Source organism: Cotesia typhae, unplaced genomic scaffold (assembly GCF_013202065.1).
Source record: "Cotesia typhae breed Kobodo isofemale line unplaced genomic scaffold, CoteBio_Ctyphae contig_9, whole genome shotgun sequence".
Classification (NCBI taxonomy): Eukaryota; Metazoa; Arthropoda; class Insecta; order Hymenoptera; family Braconidae; genus Cotesia; species Cotesia typhae.
Window position 1 is genome coordinate 1,402,677 of NW_027423770.1, and position 24,370 is coordinate 1,427,046.

At 30.0% G+C, this 24,370-nt stretch overlaps 2 protein-coding genes and 1 pseudogene across 6 annotated transcripts in view; 2 read left to right on the forward strand and 1 right to left on the reverse strand.

Moving 5' to 3' along the window:
- LOC141533470 (dystrobrevin beta) overlaps positions 1–24,370 on the forward strand; it is a 633,463-nt gene that overhangs the window by 421,084 nt on the left and 188,009 nt on the right. The gene's annotated exons all lie outside the window — the stretch shown is intronic.
- LOC141533480 (uncharacterized) lies at positions 3,597–14,158 on the reverse strand. 2 transcript variants are annotated; one of them, XM_074252391.1, is made up of 3 exons: positions 14,020–14,158; positions 5,368–5,431; positions 3,597–5,288 (listed from the first exon to the last, which is right to left on the reverse strand). In XM_074252391.1, exons 2-3 carry the CDS (start codon positions 5,390–5,392, stop codon positions 4,210–4,212), a joined length of 1,104 nt encoding a protein of 367 aa, XP_074108492.1. In that variant the 5' UTR covers positions 5,393–5,431; positions 14,020–14,158; the 3' UTR covers positions 3,597–4,209. The 2 variants fall into 2 exon arrangements, with proteins under 2 accessions (XP_074108492.1, XP_074108491.1); XM_074252390.1 differs by lacking the exon at positions 14,020–14,158 and adding an exon at positions 5,654–7,772.
- On the forward strand, positions 18,204–22,895 carry LOC141533440 (coatomer subunit alpha pseudogene; annotated as a pseudogene).

The window sequence follows — 24,370 nt, forward strand, 5'->3', positions numbered from 1 at the left end:
TACCTAGAAAAATAATGTGATGTCAGTATGTAAGTTTTATAATTTAACAAAGAAATATACTAATAAATAAATACGTACCAAAAAATTCTTTAAAATCAAATATGGGCAAGGCTTGATTGTTTCTGGTATCTAATTTGCTTGCAAGCTCGTTCGCTGATCTAATTGTATTTTTACACTTGTTGACACTCGTTAACTCAATGACATTTTTAATTCACGTTACCTAAAAAATATCAACAATTGGCGTATAAAAGTAAATTTTAATTCCACAATTCAGTTGTAAGGATTATTGCATGCTAATAATTTGATAAATCAATTATTATTAATTTTTGTAAGAAAGACACGGGAATGTTATAATGATTGCACAATGAAAGTTACAATGAATATTAGCTAGAATAATAACATGGATAAAAGGTGCATGCCAATTCGACAGAATTTGAAATCTGTGCAAGTCTAAACAATACTCTAATTAAATTTCAAGTCTAGATCTAAAAATGTAATTCTATAAAGCGCCCAGCAGAGCGGGCGAGTAACAGCTTGTAATTTATAATTCGACTATTGCTACATCAAAATATAAAAAAATCACTCCTTACACAATAACGAGTTAGACCAATTGCTAATTAGACCGTCGAATTGTTTCTGAATAGCCTATTGTCATAATTATATAGACTGACTACACACTTTTATTGTACTAAAAGGTGTTCAGAAAATAAATTTTAAGTATCAAAATTTCTTGTGAGAATTGTTACATCCAAATAATTTGATAAATTTCTTAGAAAGAATCATGCATAATTAATTGTACCTGAACTGCGTATTTTCAAAATCACGTAGACTAACTATGCACTCTTATATAACTAAAAGGTTTTCAGAAAATAAATCTTGATTTCTCAATTTATTTGTGAGAATTATTATGTGCAAATAATTTAGTAAGTTTCTTAGGAATAATTATACAAAAATAATTCCTTCTGTACTACCTTCAATCAATATCATAAAGATTTCTCAACTCACATGTATTTCACCGAATTGTTATTAATAATCTTCTTTGAACTTTACTTATCTACTGAATGCTAATCCTTATAGTTTGACAATTCATTTATGAAGTCCACGATTCTTCGATACTGACTAATTCATCTATACTCTTGGTTGATTCTTCAGACCTGAAAAAAGAATATGGTTATGTTTTTGTTAAGTTATAAATTTGTCATGTTGAAGAAAATTTACCTTTTTTCAAATCTCATACTTTTCTGGTGTCTTTAAATTCACTCATGGTCTCACCAAACCATTGTTGTTGGAGTACGACTTTCTTCCAAGCTGACATGTAGACGAGACGGAGCCCAATTTTCATAAAAATCTGGAGTGTATGTGTACCTAGAAAAAATAGTGATATGTCAGTATATAAGTCTTTTAATTTAGCAAAAAAATATATCAATAAACAAATACGTACCAAATGAAGTGATCAAACTCAAACATGGGCAAGGCTGGATTGTTTCTTGTATGTAACTTCCTTACAAGCTTATTCGCTGACATAATTGTATCACTCAATTTGTTTACAGTATTTAACTTATTAAAAATTTTAATCCACTTCACGAAAAGAAAAATGTCAAAAATTAGTACATAAATATTTGAGTTATTTAACATAACAACATTTTTTATGTGTATGCAGCAGTGCACTTGATCCTTTGTTTTGTTTTTAGGTTATGTTATGTTTCACACTATTCATTCACATTTACTGAGGATATTTCATCATGTACATGTGACTCAATCACATACACTATCTTTAGGATAAATTTTTATAATTTAACTGTTGACATCACAAATAAAACTTGCCTATTATTTTTACTATCAACAGCGCGGGGCCTTATTGTACGGACGTTAGCGCGTGGTTAACCGCATATCTTGATTTAGGGCGGCAATTTTTAAACCATCAGTAACATTTGATGTCGTTTCTTTTTATTATTTATAAAATTATTATTTCTTTTTCATTAATAAAAGTTATAATAAACTGAATTTAACTTTTGATTTTTTTTATTTATCTATGATCGCAGTATACTTGCGTTTATTACTCATTCGTTTTCTTATCATGAAATTACAATTCAACTAATATTCAATCGAACTTATAATAAATGATCTTATAAGAATAATGACAAACATAATTTTTATCTAGGTCTACTATTCTCTCTCTTCATAGATATTTTCTTAATCATAAAAATTAAATTCATTTGCTATATTCAATTACATTTCTACACGGAGGCAATTAAATAATTAAAATTACCATTCAGTTGTGGTTAAATTTTCTATAGTTAAAAGATAAAAGAAATTTTGTAAGTCAAATATGACACAAAATCACTCTTGAGATTGAAAATAATTTTTGTGAGATTTTTTTCAATGAACGCACTATAAATAAAAATTCCTCTGTTTATTTTACACTGTCCTCTGATTCTTGACACTAATTTTGGAGCTCTTTGATGGATCCACTCAAAAAATAAAACAAATTTTGCAACTCAAGTGACACAGAATCACACATGAGACAGACAATAATTTTTTGGAAATCCTTCACAGCAACTTCATCAGAAATTTAGGTCTCTCTGGTTTCTTTACACTATCCACTGAAATTTTATGATACTGATGTGCATTATTAATCACTATAGTTATAAATTTTTCACATTTTTAACTTCTCAAATATCATATAAAATAAAAGTATTTTTTGAATATTAACATAACATACACCCAATTTTTAAATAATTTAATTTTAGCAATGATCTACATGTCAAATTATCGCTTTGTTAAGATATATCTTTCATACAATTTAATGCTATTTTATTTTTAGATAGATTCTGTCACTATTTTCAATAAAATTTCTGAATGTATAATTAAAATTAACCTATAAATTTTAGTTTCTGTCAAATTATCTCCTCATCAATCACACAAAATTTTTTTTTATCTTGATTAAAATAAAATTCAGCCAATACTTTCAATAGATTTTTATATTATTAATCATAACAATTAATGCAACCAATAATAAAGTAAAAAAATTAATAACAATAAATCTCCAACTCTTTTGATTTATGTCTCTGTCAGCGCCTTACATATATTGTAATTTTCCAGATTCTTTTCTTTATTATAAAACTTTAATTTACCCACTACTCGGCCAAATTTAACAACTGATATTCATAAACTTTTCTATATCGATTCTATTTTTCGAAAATAAATAAATTGTTTTCCATTGCTTCATCAGTGTAAGTTGAAGTCACTCACTTCCTTTACAACGTTTTCAAGTAAATTATTTAAAATAATTGCTAATAACTTTTTGCTCATATGATATATCTACTATCATATTTTATAAAATCATATTTCTTGTTATTATTAACAACAAATTCACTTACCAATCAAATAAATAATTACTAATATTAGCAAACTTCACAATTTGTTGTAAACTTATTTTTCATCATACCATACAATTTTTTTTTGTCATAAAAATTAAATTAAACGACCATTCTTTCTTATTTCCAAAGGAAAACTTGAGGATAAATGCGAAAATTTTAGAAATTGTTTCATCATTTTAAAAATGAAAATCACCATTTGATTAATAAATAAATAAATAAAATATATAAGTACGTATACATGTCATTTTTATTCTTTGAATTATGAATACAAGTACAACGATATTATTAGGTTAACCTGTAGATAAATTAAAAGTATTAAAATTAAAAGTATTGTAATTATTGTATGTAGATTAGGGTGTGCCAAAATGTAACTTCCGTGAGGAACCTTTTAAAATTGGAATTTTGAGTTCCGCTTTTAACAAGGGCTGTGTTTGGGCGTTTCCTGAGATATTTTGAGGTGAGACGATAAATTTGATTTTCATAGAATTCCTTAAAAGAAGTTTAGTTTGGACATTTCCGCTGAAAATTCAAAATTTGGCCGGAAGTGCCCATTGAATCTCCTGTTAAAAATTCTATGAAAATTAAATAAATCCTCTCACCCCGAAATATCTCAGGAAATGCCTTAACACATCTGCTGTTAAAAGCACAACTCAAAATTTTAATTTTCAAAGGTTCCTTATGGAAGTTATATTTTGGCACACCCTAATGTAGATTGATATGAAATTAACGAGTATTTAGAGACTGTTGCAACTGACCAGCAATTAATGTTATCATGAATTGTATATTAAAAATTAGTCAACGATGATATTTTAGTTTAATAATTAAAAAATTAAAAATATCTTGGTGGATAGTATGCAGGCTGATATGACATCGGTGGGTAGTAATATGGAGGGACTTGGGGTGTTGAATACTGAGAGACCGGTGGCATAGGATACTGAGGGACCGGTGGCATAGGATACTGAGGGACTGATGGCATGGGATATTGAGCAACTGGTGGCATAGAATACTGGGGGACTGGAGGTATGGGATATTGAGAAACTAATGGCAAATGATATTGTGCATATTGAGGATAAGGGGAATATTGGGAAGAATCTTGAGAAGAGTGACGGATTGGTGGATGATTAGATAAGTAAGAAGCTGAAGCAGGTGTGGATTGACTTTTGAATTCAGAGTTAGAGCTGTTACTAGTCGTGGAAACGCTTTGCGAGATTTCTTGATGCTGAGATTCTTTGCCGTGTATTTGTTTGTATTTTTCCTCGATCTCTTCTTGCAGTTTTTTTACCGTATCAAATCTGAAAGATTCGAACAATGTTCTATTTAATTTTCTAATTCTTTTTATTGAGCGGTTGAAGTTTTTGAATTGACCCGGACAAAGATTTTGTTGCATTTTTCGGTTCTGATTTGATTCAACTCTTGGTGCGATAGGATCTGCTTGAGGTCTTTCGGGTTCTAATAGCAAGTTGTCTTGACGTGCTGGGGGCACTTGTTGCTGAACAGCAAGTACTCTTGGTGCGACAGGATCTGCTTGAGGCCTTTCGGGTTCTAAAGGCAAGTTGTCTTCACGTGCTGGAGGCACTTGTTGCTGAACAGCAAGTACTCTTGGTGCGACAGGATCTGCTTGAGGCCTTTCGGGTTCTAAAGGCAAGTTGTCTTCACGTGCTGGAGGCACTTGTTGCTGAACAGCAAGTACTCTTGGTGCGACAGGATCTGCTTGAGGCCTTTCGGGTTCTAAAGGCAATTTGTCTTCACGTGCTGGAGGCACTTGTTGCTGAACAGCAAGTACTCTCGGTGCGACAGGGTCTGCTTGAGGTCCCGCAGGAGTCACAGCTTCATGTCGACGAGTGGATCGTCGCACCGCGTTCAATTGGTGACGCCCGGTGACGGTACGTATCTGTCGTTTCCCACGACCTTAAACAATAATTTTATTTTTAATAGATAATAATTAAAATTTAAATGTTAGTAATGTTATTAATATAAAGTTTTTTACCTTTTTCTCGGTTATACGGATTCATAATTTATATGGAACTCTCGAAGTTGCGTTAATTAATACACTGCAACCAAAAATTATTGTATGGAAATTATAAATGTTATTATTTTTATTTTTTATTTTCAGTGTATTATTATCATTTTATAATTAATGTTATGATAAATTTAATCATTTCGTTTAATACATCTAGCATATTTATCAAATTGATTGATTAAAAATAACAATTAGGTTATTTGTTAAAGTAACATTCAGTAGTAAAAATTTATTTTTTATAATTAACACTTACCGAAAGATCAATGCAGTTATTAACTCTACTGGATCTGAATTTGTAGTTTTTATTCTAAGAAACGTGGATTCCTAAAGAAGATTGAACTAAATAGACAAAGTAACCATCAAAAGCCAAAGAAATGACTTTCTTTTATTTCTGGCTTGGGTCTGAGAAAGTTTTAACAATATGATCACCAGATGGTAGTCCAGTAGGTAGAGAAATAACAAGCGATTTTTTTTTTAAATAGAAAATTCTAAATATTTTTGTATGTCTATAATTTTAATATTATGTAATTTAGGCACTAAAAAACATACACTTAATTTGCCAAGCGTTTATTCGATTACTTATGCATTAAATTAGGATGATTCCTATATACTAAAATTGATGGTTGATTGAAGTTAGCTTAGTATCGAAATAACTCGAAAGTATAGACCCTGATTCAAGATTATTGATTGGTTCAAGATTAAAGCGCGCGCGTAGCGCGCTATTCAAATTTTTAGTAAAGTTTAAAAAGTATACCGTAAGTGACCGTGGCACAAACAGCAGAGAGAGAGAGAGAGAGAGACTCAAGCAGGGATGCGAGCTATTAAACGAACTATCATATCTCATACTCTGGGTGATAATTTGAATCCACTTTCATATGCTATAAATTGAATCATAAAACTTGAAGTAGCGGTGATGGAACTTTTTTTTCTCCTTCAATACAATCTTCGTGTCGATGTTACTAATTGGTTAGCAAAAAAACTTTCTACTTTTTTTACTTCCCGCTAAGAAAATTGCAAATTTTCAAAAATCGGGAAGTTATTGGTTTTACCCCGTTTTGAAAAAATCGAGTTTTCATCAGATCTCGACGTTTTGAGGTCCTAGGAAGCTTCCCTTTCTATTCCTGAGAGGGTGTCACTCCGTCTGTGTGTGTGTGTGTGTGTGTGTGTGTGTGTGTGTGTGTGTGTGTGTGTGTGTGTGTGTGTGTGTGTGTGTGTGTGTGTGTGTGTGTGTGTGTGTGTGTGTGTGTGAGTGTGTGTGTGTGTGTGTGTGTGTGTGTGTGTGTGTGTGTGTGTGTGTGTGTGTGTGTGTGTGTGTGTGTGTGTGTGTGTGTGTGTGTGTGTGTAAGTGTGTGTGTGTGTGTGTGTGTGTGTGTGTGTGTGTGTGTGTGTGTGTGTGTGTGTGTAAGTCTGTGACCCGCTTATAACTTTTGAACGGCTCGACCGAATCGAACAAAACTAGTGGCATTCCAAAGAGTTTCATTAAACTTAGATTTCCTGAAAATTTGAACTGATTCCGACCGATAAATTTTGAGAAAAATCAAAAAAACCCCAAAAAATTAAGAAAAATTTTATTTTTAAATGTTGATTTTTTGGAATAACTTTTAAACGGCTTTTTCGATCAACTTTAAAATCTAATCAGCTCTTAACCTTGAAAAACCACATCGAATGCCGTTTTGAAAATCAAAATCGGTTGATTCGTGCGTGAGTTATCGTTGTCGAAAGAAAACCAATAAAAGTGTTTCTTCGGAATCACTTCGAAATTCCTGAATCGATCAATTCGAACTTAAAAGTTCTTTATGGGGCCTTATAAACCGCATCGACTGCCGCCAAGAACGTGAATGTCGGTGCATTCAGTCAAAAGTTGTTGCGATTTGAAAATTCAAAAATAGTGTTTTATTAAATCTCTATCAAACTTTTGAGCTAAAAAGCCTAGAAAAGCTATCTCTTTGAGCTCGAAGAGCTCAAAATGACGCGAAAATTCTATTTTTGAGCTCGAAGAGCTCAAAGAATGAATATTTGCAATTTTGAGTGTTTAAGTATGAAATTCGCGGGAAGTTGCAGGGATGGCCTTTAGGGTCAGCCGTTTTCCAAATTTTTGTATATTGTCTCATTCATATCATAATTCTTTATTTATTCATGTCACTCGTTTTTTTATTTTGAAATATAACTAGATCTCATCATTAATTTAAAAAGTTATTAAGCTTCAACAACGATATTTTAATAATAGTACTATCTGTTTTTAGTACCGATTTTATACTTAACAATCTATTACTGAAAAAATTTTCATATACATTTCATTGAAGGTTAAAGAAAATTGCAAACTGTTTTTCTATTAAAAAATAGATATATATCTTTATACTTTAGGGTTCAATTTTACGCTAATGATTACAAATTGTAATGATTTTTCTTTTGTTTAATTTTTAATTAAGGTAAAGTACCCGGTAGTTGAACAGGTTTTAAAGTAAAACTTATTTGATCCTACTTTTAATACATAAAGATTTAATTATTAGTTCAAATTAGTGATTAGATAGATTTTGAGAAATCGTAAAAAAACTACAAAAAAAAATTTTTTTTAAAGTGGTTTTTTTGGAATAACTTTTAAACGGCTCTACCGATCAATTTCAAAAACTAATCAGCTCTTAACATAAAAAAACCACGTTGATCGCCGCCAATCCGGTAAAAATCGGTTAATTCGTTCGTGAGTTATCGTTGACGAAAGAAATCCGAAAAAGCGTTTTTTCGGAATTACTCTGAATTTTTCCACTCTGTCGATATAAACTCAAAGATTTTTATGAAGCTTAAAAACTGCGTCGAATGCCGTCAACCGCGTGAAAATCGGTTCATTCATTCAAAAGTTATTGTGATTTGAAAATTAAAAAAATAGTATTTTATCAAACTTTTGAACTCGAAGAGCTCAAAAGCATACAGAAGCTATTTTTGAGCTCTCCGAGCTCAAAATAATACACAAATTGTATTTAAGAGCTCGAAGAGCTCTAAAACGTCATAAGTGCAATTTCAAGCGTTTAGGTATAGAATTGGCGGGAAGTTGCAGGGATGGCCTTCAGGGTCAACCGTTTTCCTAATTTTTTTCTTAATTTTCAAAAGGAAAAAAATAGTAGCCATGGAGGTCCCTTTGTAGTTTGTTATTACAAATTTTCGGGAGAATCAAAATATGCAAGTTGCAGGTATGACCTAAAGGGTGAATTGTCTTACTAATTTTGTAATTGAAATTTTTTTTAAATCTCGACTGGCTTCAAATGGCTCACTGATATCTGAAATAGTAACTATTCGTAACAATACAAGTGAAATAATAAATTTAATTTTTAATCGAGCTTTAAAGGAAGGTTTCGTCCCGATTGTGACAATTATTACAAAACATTTTGTAAATTTTTATTGTCACTTTCTACCTTAGACCTTCAGTTATAGAAATTAACATAGACAAATACGTATCTTATAACATTTAAGGACTTTTTCTTCACGACACAGAATAATCAATAAAAATATAATTACTGAGTCTACAAAATTATTCAGGATTTATAAGCATATTGAGTTTTTTTAAACTATCTTTTCATATCAATATAGATATTTTTTCCTCTAGTCTACAAAAAAATAACAACTCAAAAGCTCATTTTTTACGTAACTTTTGTAATTATACTCAATAAAAAATTTGTACTGTGAATATATTACGTAGAAGATTAATTCCTCAAGTAAATTTTATAAGTGTATACAGTTTTCATGCGTATATAATACACGTATTTGAACGACTCGTTCAATTTTTCCTCTAACACGGTATTTAGGACTCATCAGTAAGGCTATTACGTGTTAATTAATTAAAACGTGTTGTAGGAATGTAATTTCTTGATTAGAAAATATTATCATGGATATCTTTGCCGTAAAAATTTAATTGAAAAATTAATAAAATTAAGATATATTATTATATAACTGTATAATACGAATGGCAATTGTTAATTTCCATTGCTTATTATAAGGCTCAATTATGGGAAGCACAAGGAAACTGTAATAATTTTTGTGACGTATTATGTCATAAAAATGCTTTCTCATTTCTATTTTATCTTGAGAATATTTTAAGGTACAAGGATCATCACCCAATGCAATAGATGTGGCAAATGCTGCAGCATATACCCCACACGTACTATTATCAGGCTGTTGAGTTACCAATTTAAAAATTACTTTATTCTCTCTTAATTGTTGTGGATATCGGACTTGCAGATATTTCTTTTCGAGACCAGACAATTTGTCAAAGCTACTTCTGTTCAAGCTATCATAAATAGCAACATAGTGTCCATCAAAGTACAAACAACTCCAATGTTCGAAATTCTTTTCTCCACCAATGATCACTAAATCATTGCTTGAAGTTGATAGTTTCAAAGGGTTCACAGCAGTTACTGGTAAATCAGTCGTGAAATTTTTCTCTTCTAACAACAATAAAAATCGAGAAATAGAAAGGTCATCCAAATAACTTTTATCATTTAGAATATTATCTGCAAAATCTTCAATTGGTCGGTTTACTACTAAAGCCCGATAAGTATTGAGAGTCTCTTCATCGTAATCACTAATTGATGAATTTACAGAACCATTTTGAGCATCATTCGGTTGTTTTGCTTTTTTTGTTAATTTAACAGCATCTTTTTGACTCTTTTTTGCCCTAGCTTCAATAGTAAATGCAGCTTCACGGATAGGCATACTTCGTACTAATCTGCTGTCAACAATTTCATCAATTAAAGCTGAATAGTAAAATCTATTCAACTTATTCTTAATTTTATTCTCCCAAAAATCATCATCTTTACTAACTAATTCAGAAATTTTTAAATGATTTGGTGTGAAAACAGCAAAATAACAAAATTGTCTGTTAGTTACATGAAGCTGACCTTGGATTATGTAATAAATCGGATGATTTTTGTTGATTTTGTTGGCAGCTTTTTTATCGAATAAATTATTCATATTTCGATTACTTTTCAATGCCGTTTCAACGTCAATTTGCTCATCATCAGATAGATTAACAACAATAACTATCGAATCATCATTAACAAGTCCGTCAGGCCTTGCGCATAAATAGAAACTTTCTACATCATCAGAAACAAATATACCACACCGTTCAATTTTATGACTGATCTGGGATTCTAATAATTGGAGAGCTTTCACTCTATGATTTTCCATAGATAGCAATACATCGTCATCATACATAACAGGATTATATATATCATTGATGACTGGTATGCATGAAGTCGTTTCCAACATACGGCAAATTTTTCCAAACATGTAAGAAGGAATCATGTCTTGTTCATAACCGTGTGGTACTCCGAATGGATGATTTCTTGTTTCAGCTTCAAGAATATTTCGATTTCTTTGACGTTCACGGAGCTTGTCATGATGATCTTCTTTGTATTGCTGATAGTTAACAGGGTCCGTTTCGCAAAGATCAGGCTGAGCTGCATTGGAACCATAATCTTTATCAGGACCATGATACGTTCGCCTATTTTTTTTCTGTTGTTTGTTAATTTCACGACACTTTGTATTTATTAGCCTCTGAGAATTTCGTTCTTTTTCTAGTTTTACGATTCTTTCAGGAACACTTTTTTTGGCAAATTTATAGAATGTTGACAAGTGAGCACCGGAAGTAATTTGGTCAAGAGTGCCCATGTGAACTCTGTCATGAAATTCATCGGCACCACCGTATTGAATTCTTTTACCAGAGAGGTATTTCGCTAATACTCCATGATATTGCTCAATTTTATTGGTATTTAGAAAATGTAATAAATGCATGGCGTTTTGACTCAAATCAGTAATGATTTTTTCAATACGCGAATATAAACCATATTCTTTTATTTTAGGTAAATGATTTGATTTAGATTTATCACACGACCATTCAGTAGGACACTGAGCATGGTCGCCAAAAACATGTAAAGGAGCAAGTAGTATATTTTTTCGCAATACTTCTGTATTTTCTTCGAAAATTTTCTCTTTTTCTGTTTTTGAAAGACTTTCAGATTCAAAATCTTTTCTTAAACGCTCAATATCCGCTGTAATTGTTCTACGAATTTTTAATCCACTGTATTTAATTATATTGCGTACAGCAGCAGGAACTCGTCGATTTGGAACTCGAGCTTTTGCGGCTTCTCTAATTTTTGTTCCTACGGAACGAAATATATGAAAAGAACACTTGATTCTCTCTACTTCAATATTATACTTCTCATAAGGCTTCGATTCCTTAATTATTTTTAACGTAGAACTATCATCATCAGAAACCATTACAGCATAAATTATTCCATGAAGTTTTAAACTACGATTGAATAATATACCTGTCGCATGTGGTTCCATGCTTGAGGAGCTTTTCTTTCTATCGTAATTCATGAAGCATTTATGAGCTGGCGGCTCACAATTACGTTTTTGATGGACACGGCAAGTATAACAATATTTATTAACTACTTCGACATCAATAACTTTCTGAGTAGCACAACCAATAACTGCAACTGAAGCTCCAAGTGAATCGTGTCTGCCTCCTCTATAACTTCGTTTATCGTAGAAGCCATCAGTTATGACTTTTATTAGAGGAATACCATCGGAGGTAACATCACCATTTTTAATGGCAATTTCGGCTTCTTCTAAGGCATTTTTATGCATTTCTTCAGCAAGAACGTTTCGAAGAGGTTCAACTAGTTTTTTCGATGTTTTTCATAAGTTTTATTTGTAATGTACGGTATATCAAACACAGCCAAAATAGTCTGAAATACTGCGAAAGAACTTGCAGAACCAATAACGCTTATGGCGGCAGTTTCATTGATATCGAATTTATTTTCTTGTTTTACTGAATTTGTCCAAAATGTATCAATCATTTTACATTCGAGACACTTCCAGTACAATAAAGTATTTAAGCCGACATCTAACTTTCTAAAACAATGGAAGTTTTCCCTTGTCTAGCACAATTAGGTAGATGATTCTTAGAATTACCTAACTTTGTAAACTCTTTTATAAAATGAGCGAGTTCAACTATTCGACAACCGCTTATAATAGACTCAATGTCTGTTGGTTTTTCGGAAGATGATGCTTCAGTATTATTTTGGACATCGTTATGGGGATCACAATTTTGCAATTGGGATGATGAATTTTCTGGAGACTTTTCAGATTCTTGTTCCGAATCATTATCATCAGAATTTGATTCAATATCAGATAAATTATCAAAATTGGAAACGCTGGATGAAAAAGAATATTCAGAAAATTCATCATCATTGGCTTTGTCATGCACAAATTTATCAGAAGGTGTAAACTCAGAATCACTTGATATCTCTGATTGTTCGGAGTCTTCATGATCATTAATATTAATCCCAGATATGCTACTCTCGGAGTTATCTAGACTACCTCGATCGGGACTATTCCCTCTTTCTGATTGCTTAGAATTGGTACCAACTACAGGTGATACAGTTAAGCTACTTTCACTTTGTTTATGACTATGAGAAACTGTATTTCTATCATGAAAGAAATCAAGTTCGGATTCATCAAGATCCGTAGATTCTTGACTATTCCTTTTTTCTGATTGCTCAGAATAAACTTGATGATTATCATTAACTATATTAAGATTACTAGAACTACTATTAGTCAAATTGCATGCATTTGAAGTTTTGTCGCTTTTATGGACTAATTCAAGTTCGAATTCATCAACACCCGTAGGTTCTTGACTACTCCTGTTTTCTGATTGCTCAGAATATACTTGATTATCATTAGCGATACTAATATTATTCAAATTATTTTGATTTTTAATGCATGCATGTGTAACTTTATTGCTTTTATCAAATAAAACAAGTTCGGATGCATCAAGACCCGTAGGTTCTTGACTATTCCTTTTTTCTGATTGCTCAGAATAAACTTGATGATTATCATTAACTATATTAAGATTACTAGAACTACTATTAGTCAAATTGCATGCATTTGAAGTTTTGTCGCTTTTATGGACTAATTCAAGTTCGAATTCATCAACACCCGTAGGTTCTTGACTACTCCTGTTTTCTGATTGCTCAGAATATACTTGATTATCATTAGCGAAACTAATATTATTCAAATTATTTTGATTTTTAATGCATGCATGTGTAACTTTATTGCTTTTATCACATAAAACAAGTTCGGATGCATCAAGACCCGTAGGTTCTTGACTATTCCTTTTTTCTGATTGCTCAGAATAAACTTGATGATTATCATTAACTATATTAAGATTACTAGAACTACTATTAGTCAAATTGCATGCATTTGAAGTTTTGTCGCTTTTATGGACTAATTCAAGTTCGAATTCATCAACACCCGTAGGTTCTTGACTACTCCTGTTTTCTGATTGCTCAGAATATACTTGATTATCATTAGCGAAACTAATATTATTCAAATTATTTTGATTTTTAATGCATGCATGTGTAACTTTATTGCTTTTATCACATAAAACAAGTTCGGATGCATCAAGACCCGTAGGTTCTTGACTATTCCTTTTTTCTGATTTCTCAGAATATACTTGGCTTGAGTTACACACAAAACTCGCCGGTTCACGAGTTACTGTTTGATTAAGATTATTACTATTACCTAAATTAATGAAATGATTATTATAAAAAGGAATGTTACTTTCTGTCATATCCATTTCCTCCTGTTCTTCCTGTTCTTCACAATGATCATCTACTCCATCCAGATCCAGAAGATAGTATTCTTCGATAACTTCTTCTGCTTCGTCTGCTTCTACTGTTGAATTCGATGCGACTATCAATTCTTCACGTCTCCTTTTCCGGCTGTTGAGCAATGAAAACATAAATATATTGTTGAAATGACAAAACTGCAGAACTTCAAAAAAATATCTACAAAGCAATGTTTTAAAACAAGAAAACGGCTTAAATATAAGTGGGTCATTCCATGTTAAATCGATAAATAGTTGAAATCGACTCCTTTCGATTTGGAAAAATTTTGATCTGAAGTTTTCTTTTATCATATAACGAAGTTCTACCAAAAAAAAATAAAATTTTTTTTTTTTTGCAACTTTTAAATAAGGTAAAGTTGTGTAGATACAGAGTATTGTAATTTTCAGCATTAACAATTAAGTGCATGAGGCGGAAATATTAAATAATAAATTATTTTCAATTTTTCTTTACTTTTGGATATACTCTCAAAGTCAGGGTTATGTATCTACATAATTTAACTTAATTTAAAAGTTGCAGAAAAAAAAAAAAATTTTTTTTTAATTAAAAAATTCATATTTAAAAAAAAAACCTTCTAAAAATTATAGGATCTTTTAAGAACGGTACAAGGTATCATACAAAAAAAATTGAGCCAAAATTTCAAGTTCGATCATCATTTTTGACGATTTTCAAGAATTCAAAATTTGACAAATTTGGTATTTTCCAAAATATTTTTTTAGGTAGATTTCATTGAAATCTATCCATTGCATTGGTCTCATGTCAAAATTAAGTCGAAATTTTGCCATAATAGAATCTAAGTAGTCGAGTAAGGCTCAAAAATAGTATTGGTTCAAAACTTTAAATAAATATATATATATATATATATATATATATATATATATATATATATATATATATATATATATATATATATATATGGGGTATCGACCACTTTTAAATCTGACCCATTTAGATTTAGATTAAACTTTTCTATTCGTTTCTACTCTTCGAAATTTTATAGAATTCTTTCAAATTTTTTTATCCAACCCAAAAAAAAGTATGAATTAAAAAAAATGGTTTTTTTACTTTCAAATAGCCATAACTTTTTTAGACATTGACCTTTGAGTACCTTTTTTTTTGAAATTTTTGTTATTGAATAAAAGTTATGAAAAAATTCACAAAACAAATTAAATATAATCAATTCTATAAAATGATCGACTCTTTTGAGCAAAATCGTTATTTTTTCAAAGTTAGTCAGTTTATTTTTTATTTTTATTTCTCAAAAAAAACTTCAATCAATTTGATAACTATTCCCGCTCATCCCGGACAGAATCGATTTTTTTATATTTTTTTTTATTTAATTGGAAAAAAATTTGTTTAATTTAGAAAATTTGATAATTTTTTTCATATATATATATATATATATATATATATATATATATATATATATATATATATATATATATATATATATATATTTGTTAATTCCACGACACTTTGTATTTATTAGCCTCTAAGAATTTCGTTCTTTATCGAGTTTTGCAATTCAAGTTGCAGGGATGGTCTCAACTGTTTTCCTAATGTTTTTTTTATTTTTATCTTCATTGAGTTTGGTGAATCGCATAATTTTTATATTTTGAACAGTTGAAATTTCATTTAGTGGCATAATGATAAAAAAAAAAAAAAAAAAACATTTTAAGAAAAAATTTTTTTTAACAAATTTCAAAAATTCAAATTTTTGAAGAAACAAAAAACACAGTTCCAAAAATTTCAGGATGTTTTAAGATTGGTACAAGGTAGTATACAAAAAAATTTTAGTAAAAAATTTATTATCGACCGTAATTTTTGACGATTTTTAAAAATTCAAAATTTGACAAATTTGGAATTTTTTAACATTTTTTCCCAAAATACTTTCTTTTCAATAGCTCCGAATGTCCTCTTTCAAACAAACGAAAGACCATTCCTGTATCTATACTAGCGTCCGAGATATTACAAAAACAAAATTTAAAAACTGGAAAAATGACCCATATGCTGGCTCTGAAGTCACGCGAGAAGAAAGACAAATGTACAAGCCAACACTTGGGCCGATCGTGCCTCTATCGCTTGCTACGCGTTCTCGCTCGCTCTCTCAGGCTCAGGCGGAAATTCCTATTTTTGCTTTTTATTTTTAATAAATATTTGTCAACAGTTAACAAATATTTGTTAAGTGTTGACAAATATTTATTAACATTTAATAAATCATACTCAATAAATAATTTATTGACTGTTAATAAAAATTTTCTAAATCCTATGATGTTAAAAATCATTTATTAACAGTCAATAAAGCTTATTTAATATAAACAAATCATTGTATCAGTGCGTCAAATAACATATTAAAAATAAATGTACTTACGTTTGTCGACAAGCAAATCTTTTTGATTTCGGTTTTGTTTTCTTTCGTTTACGAGAACGAATGTTTTGAACACAATGATTAACATCGCAATTCTCGATGTTATCATTATCACTTTTTTTTTCATTCACCATGATTTTACTTATATCAAATTAAATTTTCACAAATGGATAATTTTATTTATATGCAGCAATATATGTTTTGAAAGACACACACTTAGTTGTAATTAAGTAATTATCTGTGAATAACTACTTTGTAAAAAAGTCAAGCGCTGACTCGTAGGATTTTATGTTTATTATACCACTACAAACATATGTAAATGGAACTATACATATATGTATATATGTATTTATTATATCGGGAAATTAGTAGCGCTTCGATGGCGCAATATTATAACAATAGTAACAAAAATATATGTTGTAACAATGGCGGCAATTTTCAAAGATGAAAAAACAATGTTGGTATGAATAAAATAATATTGCAGCTAATAACTCGAGGAAAAAACCCATTACGAAAAAAGATCGTAAAACCGTGTAATTTTTCACACTTGCGTTTTCTAAAAATATTGGTATTGAAAATCTATTAATTTAAAGAAAATTTGAAAAACTGTCATGTGATTGTTAACATATGTGATAAAGATTAATTTATGGTATATTAATTTTTTATAAATTATTCTATGTAATCATAAAGATTTTGTTATATTTTTTGTGTACCTTCAAAATAAACAAATTATATTGAGCGCTCAATTCACTGTCGTCAAGCCACTAAACCATAGAAGAGTTTTATTTTTTTACTATTTTGTTCTTTATATTTTATTTTAATTTATTTTAATGACATAAAATTTATAAGTCACTTCTGACTTTTTAATGTTTTCTAACTACGAAGTTTGTTTTAAAAATTGTTTAAGAAAAATTGCATTTTTTATTTTTTTAAATTTCTACATGTCAATTTTTTTTCTAACTTGTTTTGTAATAATTTAATTGTTACAAAAATTGTTAAAATTATCAAATATCTGCTAAATTAATTTTGATTTTATATATAATCGATAGTGAAAAAATATTCCTTTTGGTGTTTAATATGGTCGAAATCAGAACTACTCGTTGTATTAGACCTATCGACTCTTCGACTGATCGATTACGTGAATATTCATTTGTGTACAGTAGTATCGATTGTGAACAATCGAATGTAATCAGCTGACAGGCTGACAGACCTAATAATTGTTTTTAAAAGAAGAACACATATCTAAACTAAATGTTTATTATTTAAAAGATTAAAATGATAAATTTCATTTAAAAATATTTTATTGAACATGATGGTAAGTGATCAATAAATTTTCAGTTGCGTATTTTATACATATTTCATCTTCTGAGTTAACCTGAAAAATAACTGTGTTTATTTTTTATTTCTCTACTTCAAATAATTGTACATCAATGATTTCTACCTACAATAATTAATTAATTAAAAAAGAAATTTTATGTCAATTCTAAAAAACACTATTGAAACTAAGCTTTGGTAATACTTTTATAAATTTCAGTTATTGAAATAGAAAAAATTTTACGGTTTTCTTTATTTATCACAACTAAAAAAATTAACAGTAAAATTATTATACAACGCATAATTTAGTGCAGTTCTTTAATATCAATTATAACTTGGAACTAAATAGGTTAATAAATATAATTTGTACATATGAAATTTTTAATTCATTTAATTTAATGTTACAGCTTTGCCAACAAAAAATTTTTCACGTTAAAATGTGTGACTTGTACATGATTCCCAAGGATGAAGACTCTAGTTCTGATCCCGAAACCAAGAGAGCTTCTGGTATCACTGCTATTTAGGTGGCGAGAAACCCTTTCGCTGTTTTAGATCGAGGATATTCACTAGTGATAAAAATTAAAAAAAAAAAAGTGACGAAAAAGATCCAGATTCTCAACTGCGATGAAATATTCAACGCTGCAACTGGCATGCTGTTGCTTGTTGGCTCAGACCAGGTCATAATGTTCGACGTGTAGCAGAAACGCCAGCTCACGGAGGTCAAAATCTCCAAATGTCGATACGTAGTATGGTCTCAGCTCAATTCTTGAGAACACAAGAGTCAATTCCGGAGCCTAGCACGACTCAGGAGTTTTTATTTACACGACGAGCAACCATATTAAGTACGCGATTAACTCTGGCGTTTACGGAATCATCCGAACGCTGGACTTGCCGATTTATGTAACGCGTGTCAAGGGTAACCAAGTCTACTGTTTAGACCGAGAATGTAGATCCAGAATCCTAAAAATCGACCCTACTGAGCATCTTTAAGCTTCCTTTAATTAATAGGGAGTATAAGGAAGCCTTGCAGATAGTAAGAACTGCTAATTTAGTTGGAGAATCCATTATAGCATACTTACACCAAAAAGGCTACCCAGAAGTGGCACTTCACTTTGTAAAAGATAAAGCCGTTAGATCTCTAGATCAAAAATCTTGCTGGAAGAGTCTTGCTCAAGCTGCTTTGTTGCAAAGCAACCATCAGGTCGTCGAAATGAGTTACCAGCGGACAATGAACTTTGAGAAGATTTCGTTTCTCTACTTGTCCACTGATAACTTGTCATTGTTGACCGTTTTCAAGAGATTCTTCGAAGGCGCGATGTCACGAGGAAAGAATCAAGTCGATACTTTGCTGCTCCTACGAAAGGAGTCCCTCCGTCTCATCACTGGACGAACAATTCTCAGCTAGCCGTAGACCACATCCTCGTCGGTTCCTTCGAGACTGCTTGCTGTCATCTTCATAACCAAATTGGTGTTACTGAGTTTCTAGCTTACCAAGCTCATTTCCTCAATACTTTCGCTAGATCCAGGACTAGTTACGCTTATCTGTCGAATATTCTTTTGCTGAATGGATTCCCACTGCGTAACTAGAAGACTGCTATGTCTAAAACTGGGCTCCCTGCTGCTGATCTTCAATTGACGGAGTTGATCCAACGCTTGCACGGCTGCTACCAGATGACAACCGGCGATAAATTTACAGAAGCTATTGAAAAATTGCAGGCTATCCTCCTGAGCGTTCCTTTGTTGGTTTTTGACCCTAGAGAGGACATTGCTGAGGCTCAGCAACTGATACAAATTTGCCGTGAGTACATTCTCAGTCGGAAAATGAAGAGCAGGCATAAAAATACTCCTAAAGCAACACTCGCCGCGCAAAAACGAGCCTGCGAGATTGCTGCGTACTTCAGCCAGTCCATCAAATCTTTACCTTAAGAACAGCTGTTAATTCATTCTCTAAGCTAAAGAATTATAAAACCACTGCTTCGTTCGCCAGACGGCTCCTCGAATTAGGACCAAGAGCTGAAGTTACTGACCAAGTCCAAAAGATTCTTCAGGGCTGTGACAAGAATCCAGTAGACGAACACCAACTTCTGTATGACGAGCAAAATCCGTTCTCGTTATTTGCTTGAACTGACACGCCAAGGCATCTACTCGCTTGATGACGTTTACATTAGCAAAGTCAAATAACTGTGCAAGCATTAGTCTATATCATTAGTAATATATCAAATTTTTTTGATATTCAAAATATATGAGTTGAATACTCATGACTGCTAGTTAATCATAAAAATTTGCGAAGAATTCAACATCGTTAAAAAATTTACGAACATTAAAATTCCTCATGAAATGTTTTCATCAGAAAATGAGTACGTTTATTTCTTAAAGTAATCATGAATATTGAAAGGAAATAACTTTAATTTTTTTTTTCCAGGATAGAAAATGGAAACATGCCTATGGACACTTGTAGGTCCTTAAATCTTTTCTAAATAATATTCATTGGCACTGGTGACCGGCATTAAAATATTCCCGGTTTAGCATGATAATTTAACACAAAATAATAAGGTAAATATAATTAAGTTTTTATAATTAAAAATTATTCATGATCATGGTACAAGTACTTAACGTACAAAAAAGAACTTATTACATTTTGAAACGTAATTTTTGCGAGTAGAAAAATTTTTATTCTAAGTTAAACTGAAATTAACAAATAAATGATACTTACATGAATATATTAATTTTTCAATTCTATTGCATGTAGTTACTCGATGAACTGGCGCAAAACATAATAAATTATGATGCGATACGTCATAAAGATGAATAAAAATAAAGTTTAATTTTGTCAAAAACCATTTATTTACTGGAAAATAAAGTTTGTAAGTAATAACAAGAAAATTTTCATAATATTTTTACTTAGTTTGTTCATCAACACAAAAAAAGCATTAATTAGAGAGAAATTTTCAACACAGAAAATTATTTTTAAGAAAAATTGTTGAGCCAAAATATCTCAACTTAAGTAAATTTAATTTTGTTTTATAATTTTTCTCTTTCATTCAAGACGATAAATCTTCAAAAAAATTTCTGGTTAAAAAATATTTTACTTCAATCGGTTATTTCAAGTGAAAACTTCAACTATCAATCTTCTAACTCAATAAATTTAAAACATAAAAAAGTATTTTGTATAGCTTCGATGTTCTCAATCTGATATATAGTAAATAGTCTAATCGAGAAGTTAATTTCCTGCGAAAAATAGTTACAAGTCTCCTAAAAAAATATGGTGAATGTCTTAGACGATTCGGAATGACTTCCACAAAAAGACGTTTTTTAGATTTTTGTGGAAAAAAATAACAATGGCTATTGACAAAAACTGTTAAAAAAATTAGAATTCTAGTGTAATCTAGACACTTCAAACAATATCATTCCGCGGTAATAAAACTTGTATCACTATTTTTTTTTTAAGAAGTTATTCAATTGTTAATTAACGATTTTTTTACGGGTTTGTGTTGTCATAAAAGGCGGTATAAAAGTTTAAATAATTAATCTATAAATTTTTTGTTTCTTGGAGCCCTTTTTATAAACATGCTCAACAAGATGGTGTTATAAATGTTTATAAAATATTTTTATTTCATTAATTATTAATTTTTGCAGTAACAAAAAAATTAAAAATTTAAATTATGCATGTTAAATAATTTTACCGCCTTTTATGGCAACACAAACTCGTAAAAAAATTGTTTATCAACAATTGAATAATTTTTTAAAAAATGGTGTTACAACTTTAAATACGGCGGAATTTTATTGTTTGAAGTGTTTAGATGACACCAGAATTAAAAAAAATTTTTAATTCATATTTAATTGCATAAAAAAGTTATTTAAAAACTACGCTTACTACAGTGGCGGCGCGCGCATTCCAAAACTGCCGCGCGGAAGCCGATTTTCAACGCTAAATCAAAATTATAAATAATAGAGCTACAATTGCGGAAATTTCCTGCTCTTTTAGAAACTTTTTAATATTTGAGCTATCACTTATACTTTTGAGTTTTTGCCAAAAAGCTGGATGACTAACTTTTATCGGATTTTTGTTAATAACAATTGTAATTATCTGTTCTAGAAAAAATCCAAAATAGTCTTTTTTTAAATGCCATTCCGGATCGTTTAAGCCATCAACCATATTTTTAAGAGACTTGTAACTATTTTTCACAGGAAATCAACTTCTCGACTAGACTACAAGCAACGATGGAAAGAAAACTGTATTTATGATTAAAATCTATCTTCAAAAATTTTCAATATTTTTTTTAAATAAAGTAGATAAGTATACGAAAGGATATCTTCTAAAATTAGTTAATGGTATTAACTGTATAGGGACTTGAAAAATGTAGAAAAAAATTTTTATTTGCCCTCAGATATTATAACATTTTTATTCGTTTACTTGATTCTGTCTGTGATGAGAAAATTTACAGTTGTGTTACTAATTGTAACTTTGCGAATTGAGTAAAAATGCTAATGACTAACAGTGCAAAAATTTCTTGCTCAGCTTCTTGTCATTATCACTTGTTCTAAAAACTACAGCTGTTTTTACATTTAAGTTCATGTAGTTTTTTTAATATCTGTCATTAAAATTATTTCTCAAACACAATTACTGATTTTTTAGAGTATTAATCCACATATTTATTTCTTTACATTATAGATTCCACAGGATGATTGAAGAAATGGAATAGACAAGGTAAACGTTTGTTTTACTAATTATAAAACGTAAAATATACAAAACTATTAATAATTAAATGACAATTTTAGATTGAATTACCACCAAAATCTGGTTTTTTACATGACTCAAGGTTTTTTTCTTAATATTCAACAAGAGGCTGGAAACGATTGGACTAAAATCGTGTTGGAAAGTATCAATGAAGTTTACGGATTTATAATAAAAAACTTCTCAACTCGTGGACGATATTCAACTAGTCGGCCAAAAATTCATGTCAAGTTATTTAAGAGCTTTGATTAAATTAAATAAAAAATTAATATTTTGTTAGATGCAAGTAGTGTATTAACAGTCTACTCGTACTAAACTAATTTCTTATGAAATTCACTAGTAGCAAGGTTTCTTGTAAAAAAAAAAAATTTTTTTACAAAATTAAGAAGCTGGAATTTATTATCGTGGTGACTTCGCATAGTGATTTCGCATAGTATTTTTATAGAACTGTAGCAGCTATAACTACTTGTAGCGAACTTATAAATGTACGCTAAATTAAATCTTGAAATAATGAACATAATAAAAAAATAGATATGTTTAGATTGTTGTATTGTTATATGTAAGCCAAAAGATTTTGAGAAATCTCAAAAAAAAAAAAAAATTGAAAGAGATAATTGTTAGAGCTCAAAAAACCACGTCGATCACTGCTAAGTACGTGGAAATTGGTTGATTGGTTCATGAGTTATCGTTGTTGAAAAAATTCGGAATAAGTTAATTTATTTTAATTTCTCCAAAATTTTCAATCTAATAAATTCATATTCAGTAGTAAATTATAGAATTTAAAAAACTTTGTCTAATGTTGCGAACTGCGTAAAAATCGATTTATCCATCCAAGAATAATTGCAGTTTGAAAATTTTATGAATAGTGTTTTATTAAACTTCTGTCAGACTTCTGAGCTCGAAGAGCTCAAAGACGTCATAAGTACAATTTTAAGCACCTAGGTATGGAATTAACGGGAAGTTACCGGGATAGCCTTCAGGGTTTTCATAATTTTTTTTTACTCTACTTGTTTTTACGGCGCATTTAAGATGAAAAAATGTCATAATAGGAAAAAAAAAGATTTCGATATCTTCTTTGTCTTCAAAAGTTGGAAAAAAATTTTGGCTCTCCTGTTTTTGGATTAAATTTCTATTTTATCTTTTTTTGATGTTTTTGATATATATATTTTTTTGAAAAGTACATAAAAAAACGAACAATTAAAAAAAAATTTTAATATCTCAATTTTTTAAAAATTTATAAATTTTTTTGAAAATTTTTTAAAACTGTGAAAATCAACCTTTTTTTTTTAATTGTTCATTTTTTTATGTATCAAAAAAAATATATGCCAATAAAATCAAATGGAAGTTTTGTTTAAAAAAATTAAAATTGAAATGGTGGACCCCATTTGTAAATAATTACCATAATTTTTTTCCAATTTATTAACGAGTGTCGAATAAAAAAACTGGGATAATTTTTATTCTCAATTGGCCTTTATTTTGCCATCTAACGACGATAGTTTCAACTATATAATTTACTTGTGGTGTCATCTGGTAGCTAGATTAAAATTGAGAAAATTCAAATTTTTGTTGTCATTTCAGTCACAATCCTAACCTTCAAGCATTTTACACGCGAGTTTAAAATTCTAAGTAATAAGTAATTAAAATTAAAATGTAAAAGAAGGCAAACGTACATTAATTATCAAGGTTGATGTACCTTCCAAGTTTCTTGATAAATTTTTTGGAAAAAAGTTTATTAATGGTTTCGGAGGGTAGGTGCACTTTGCGCGAGAAAATTTGAATTTTTTGCAAATGGCGTCTATCCTACATGTTCTTAATGAATATACTTTTCTCACTGTTAAATATTCATTAGATGATAAAAAATGTTTATTA

Coding starts and splice junctions, on each gene's coding strand:
- LOC141533480 (XM_074252391.1), bottom strand. CDS start 5,392: ATGAATCCGTATAACCGAGAAAAAG. Junction 5,289..5,367: donor TCCGTATAACCGAGAAAAAG/GTAAAAAACTTT, acceptor TTATTGTTTAAG/GTCGTGGGAAACGACAGATA.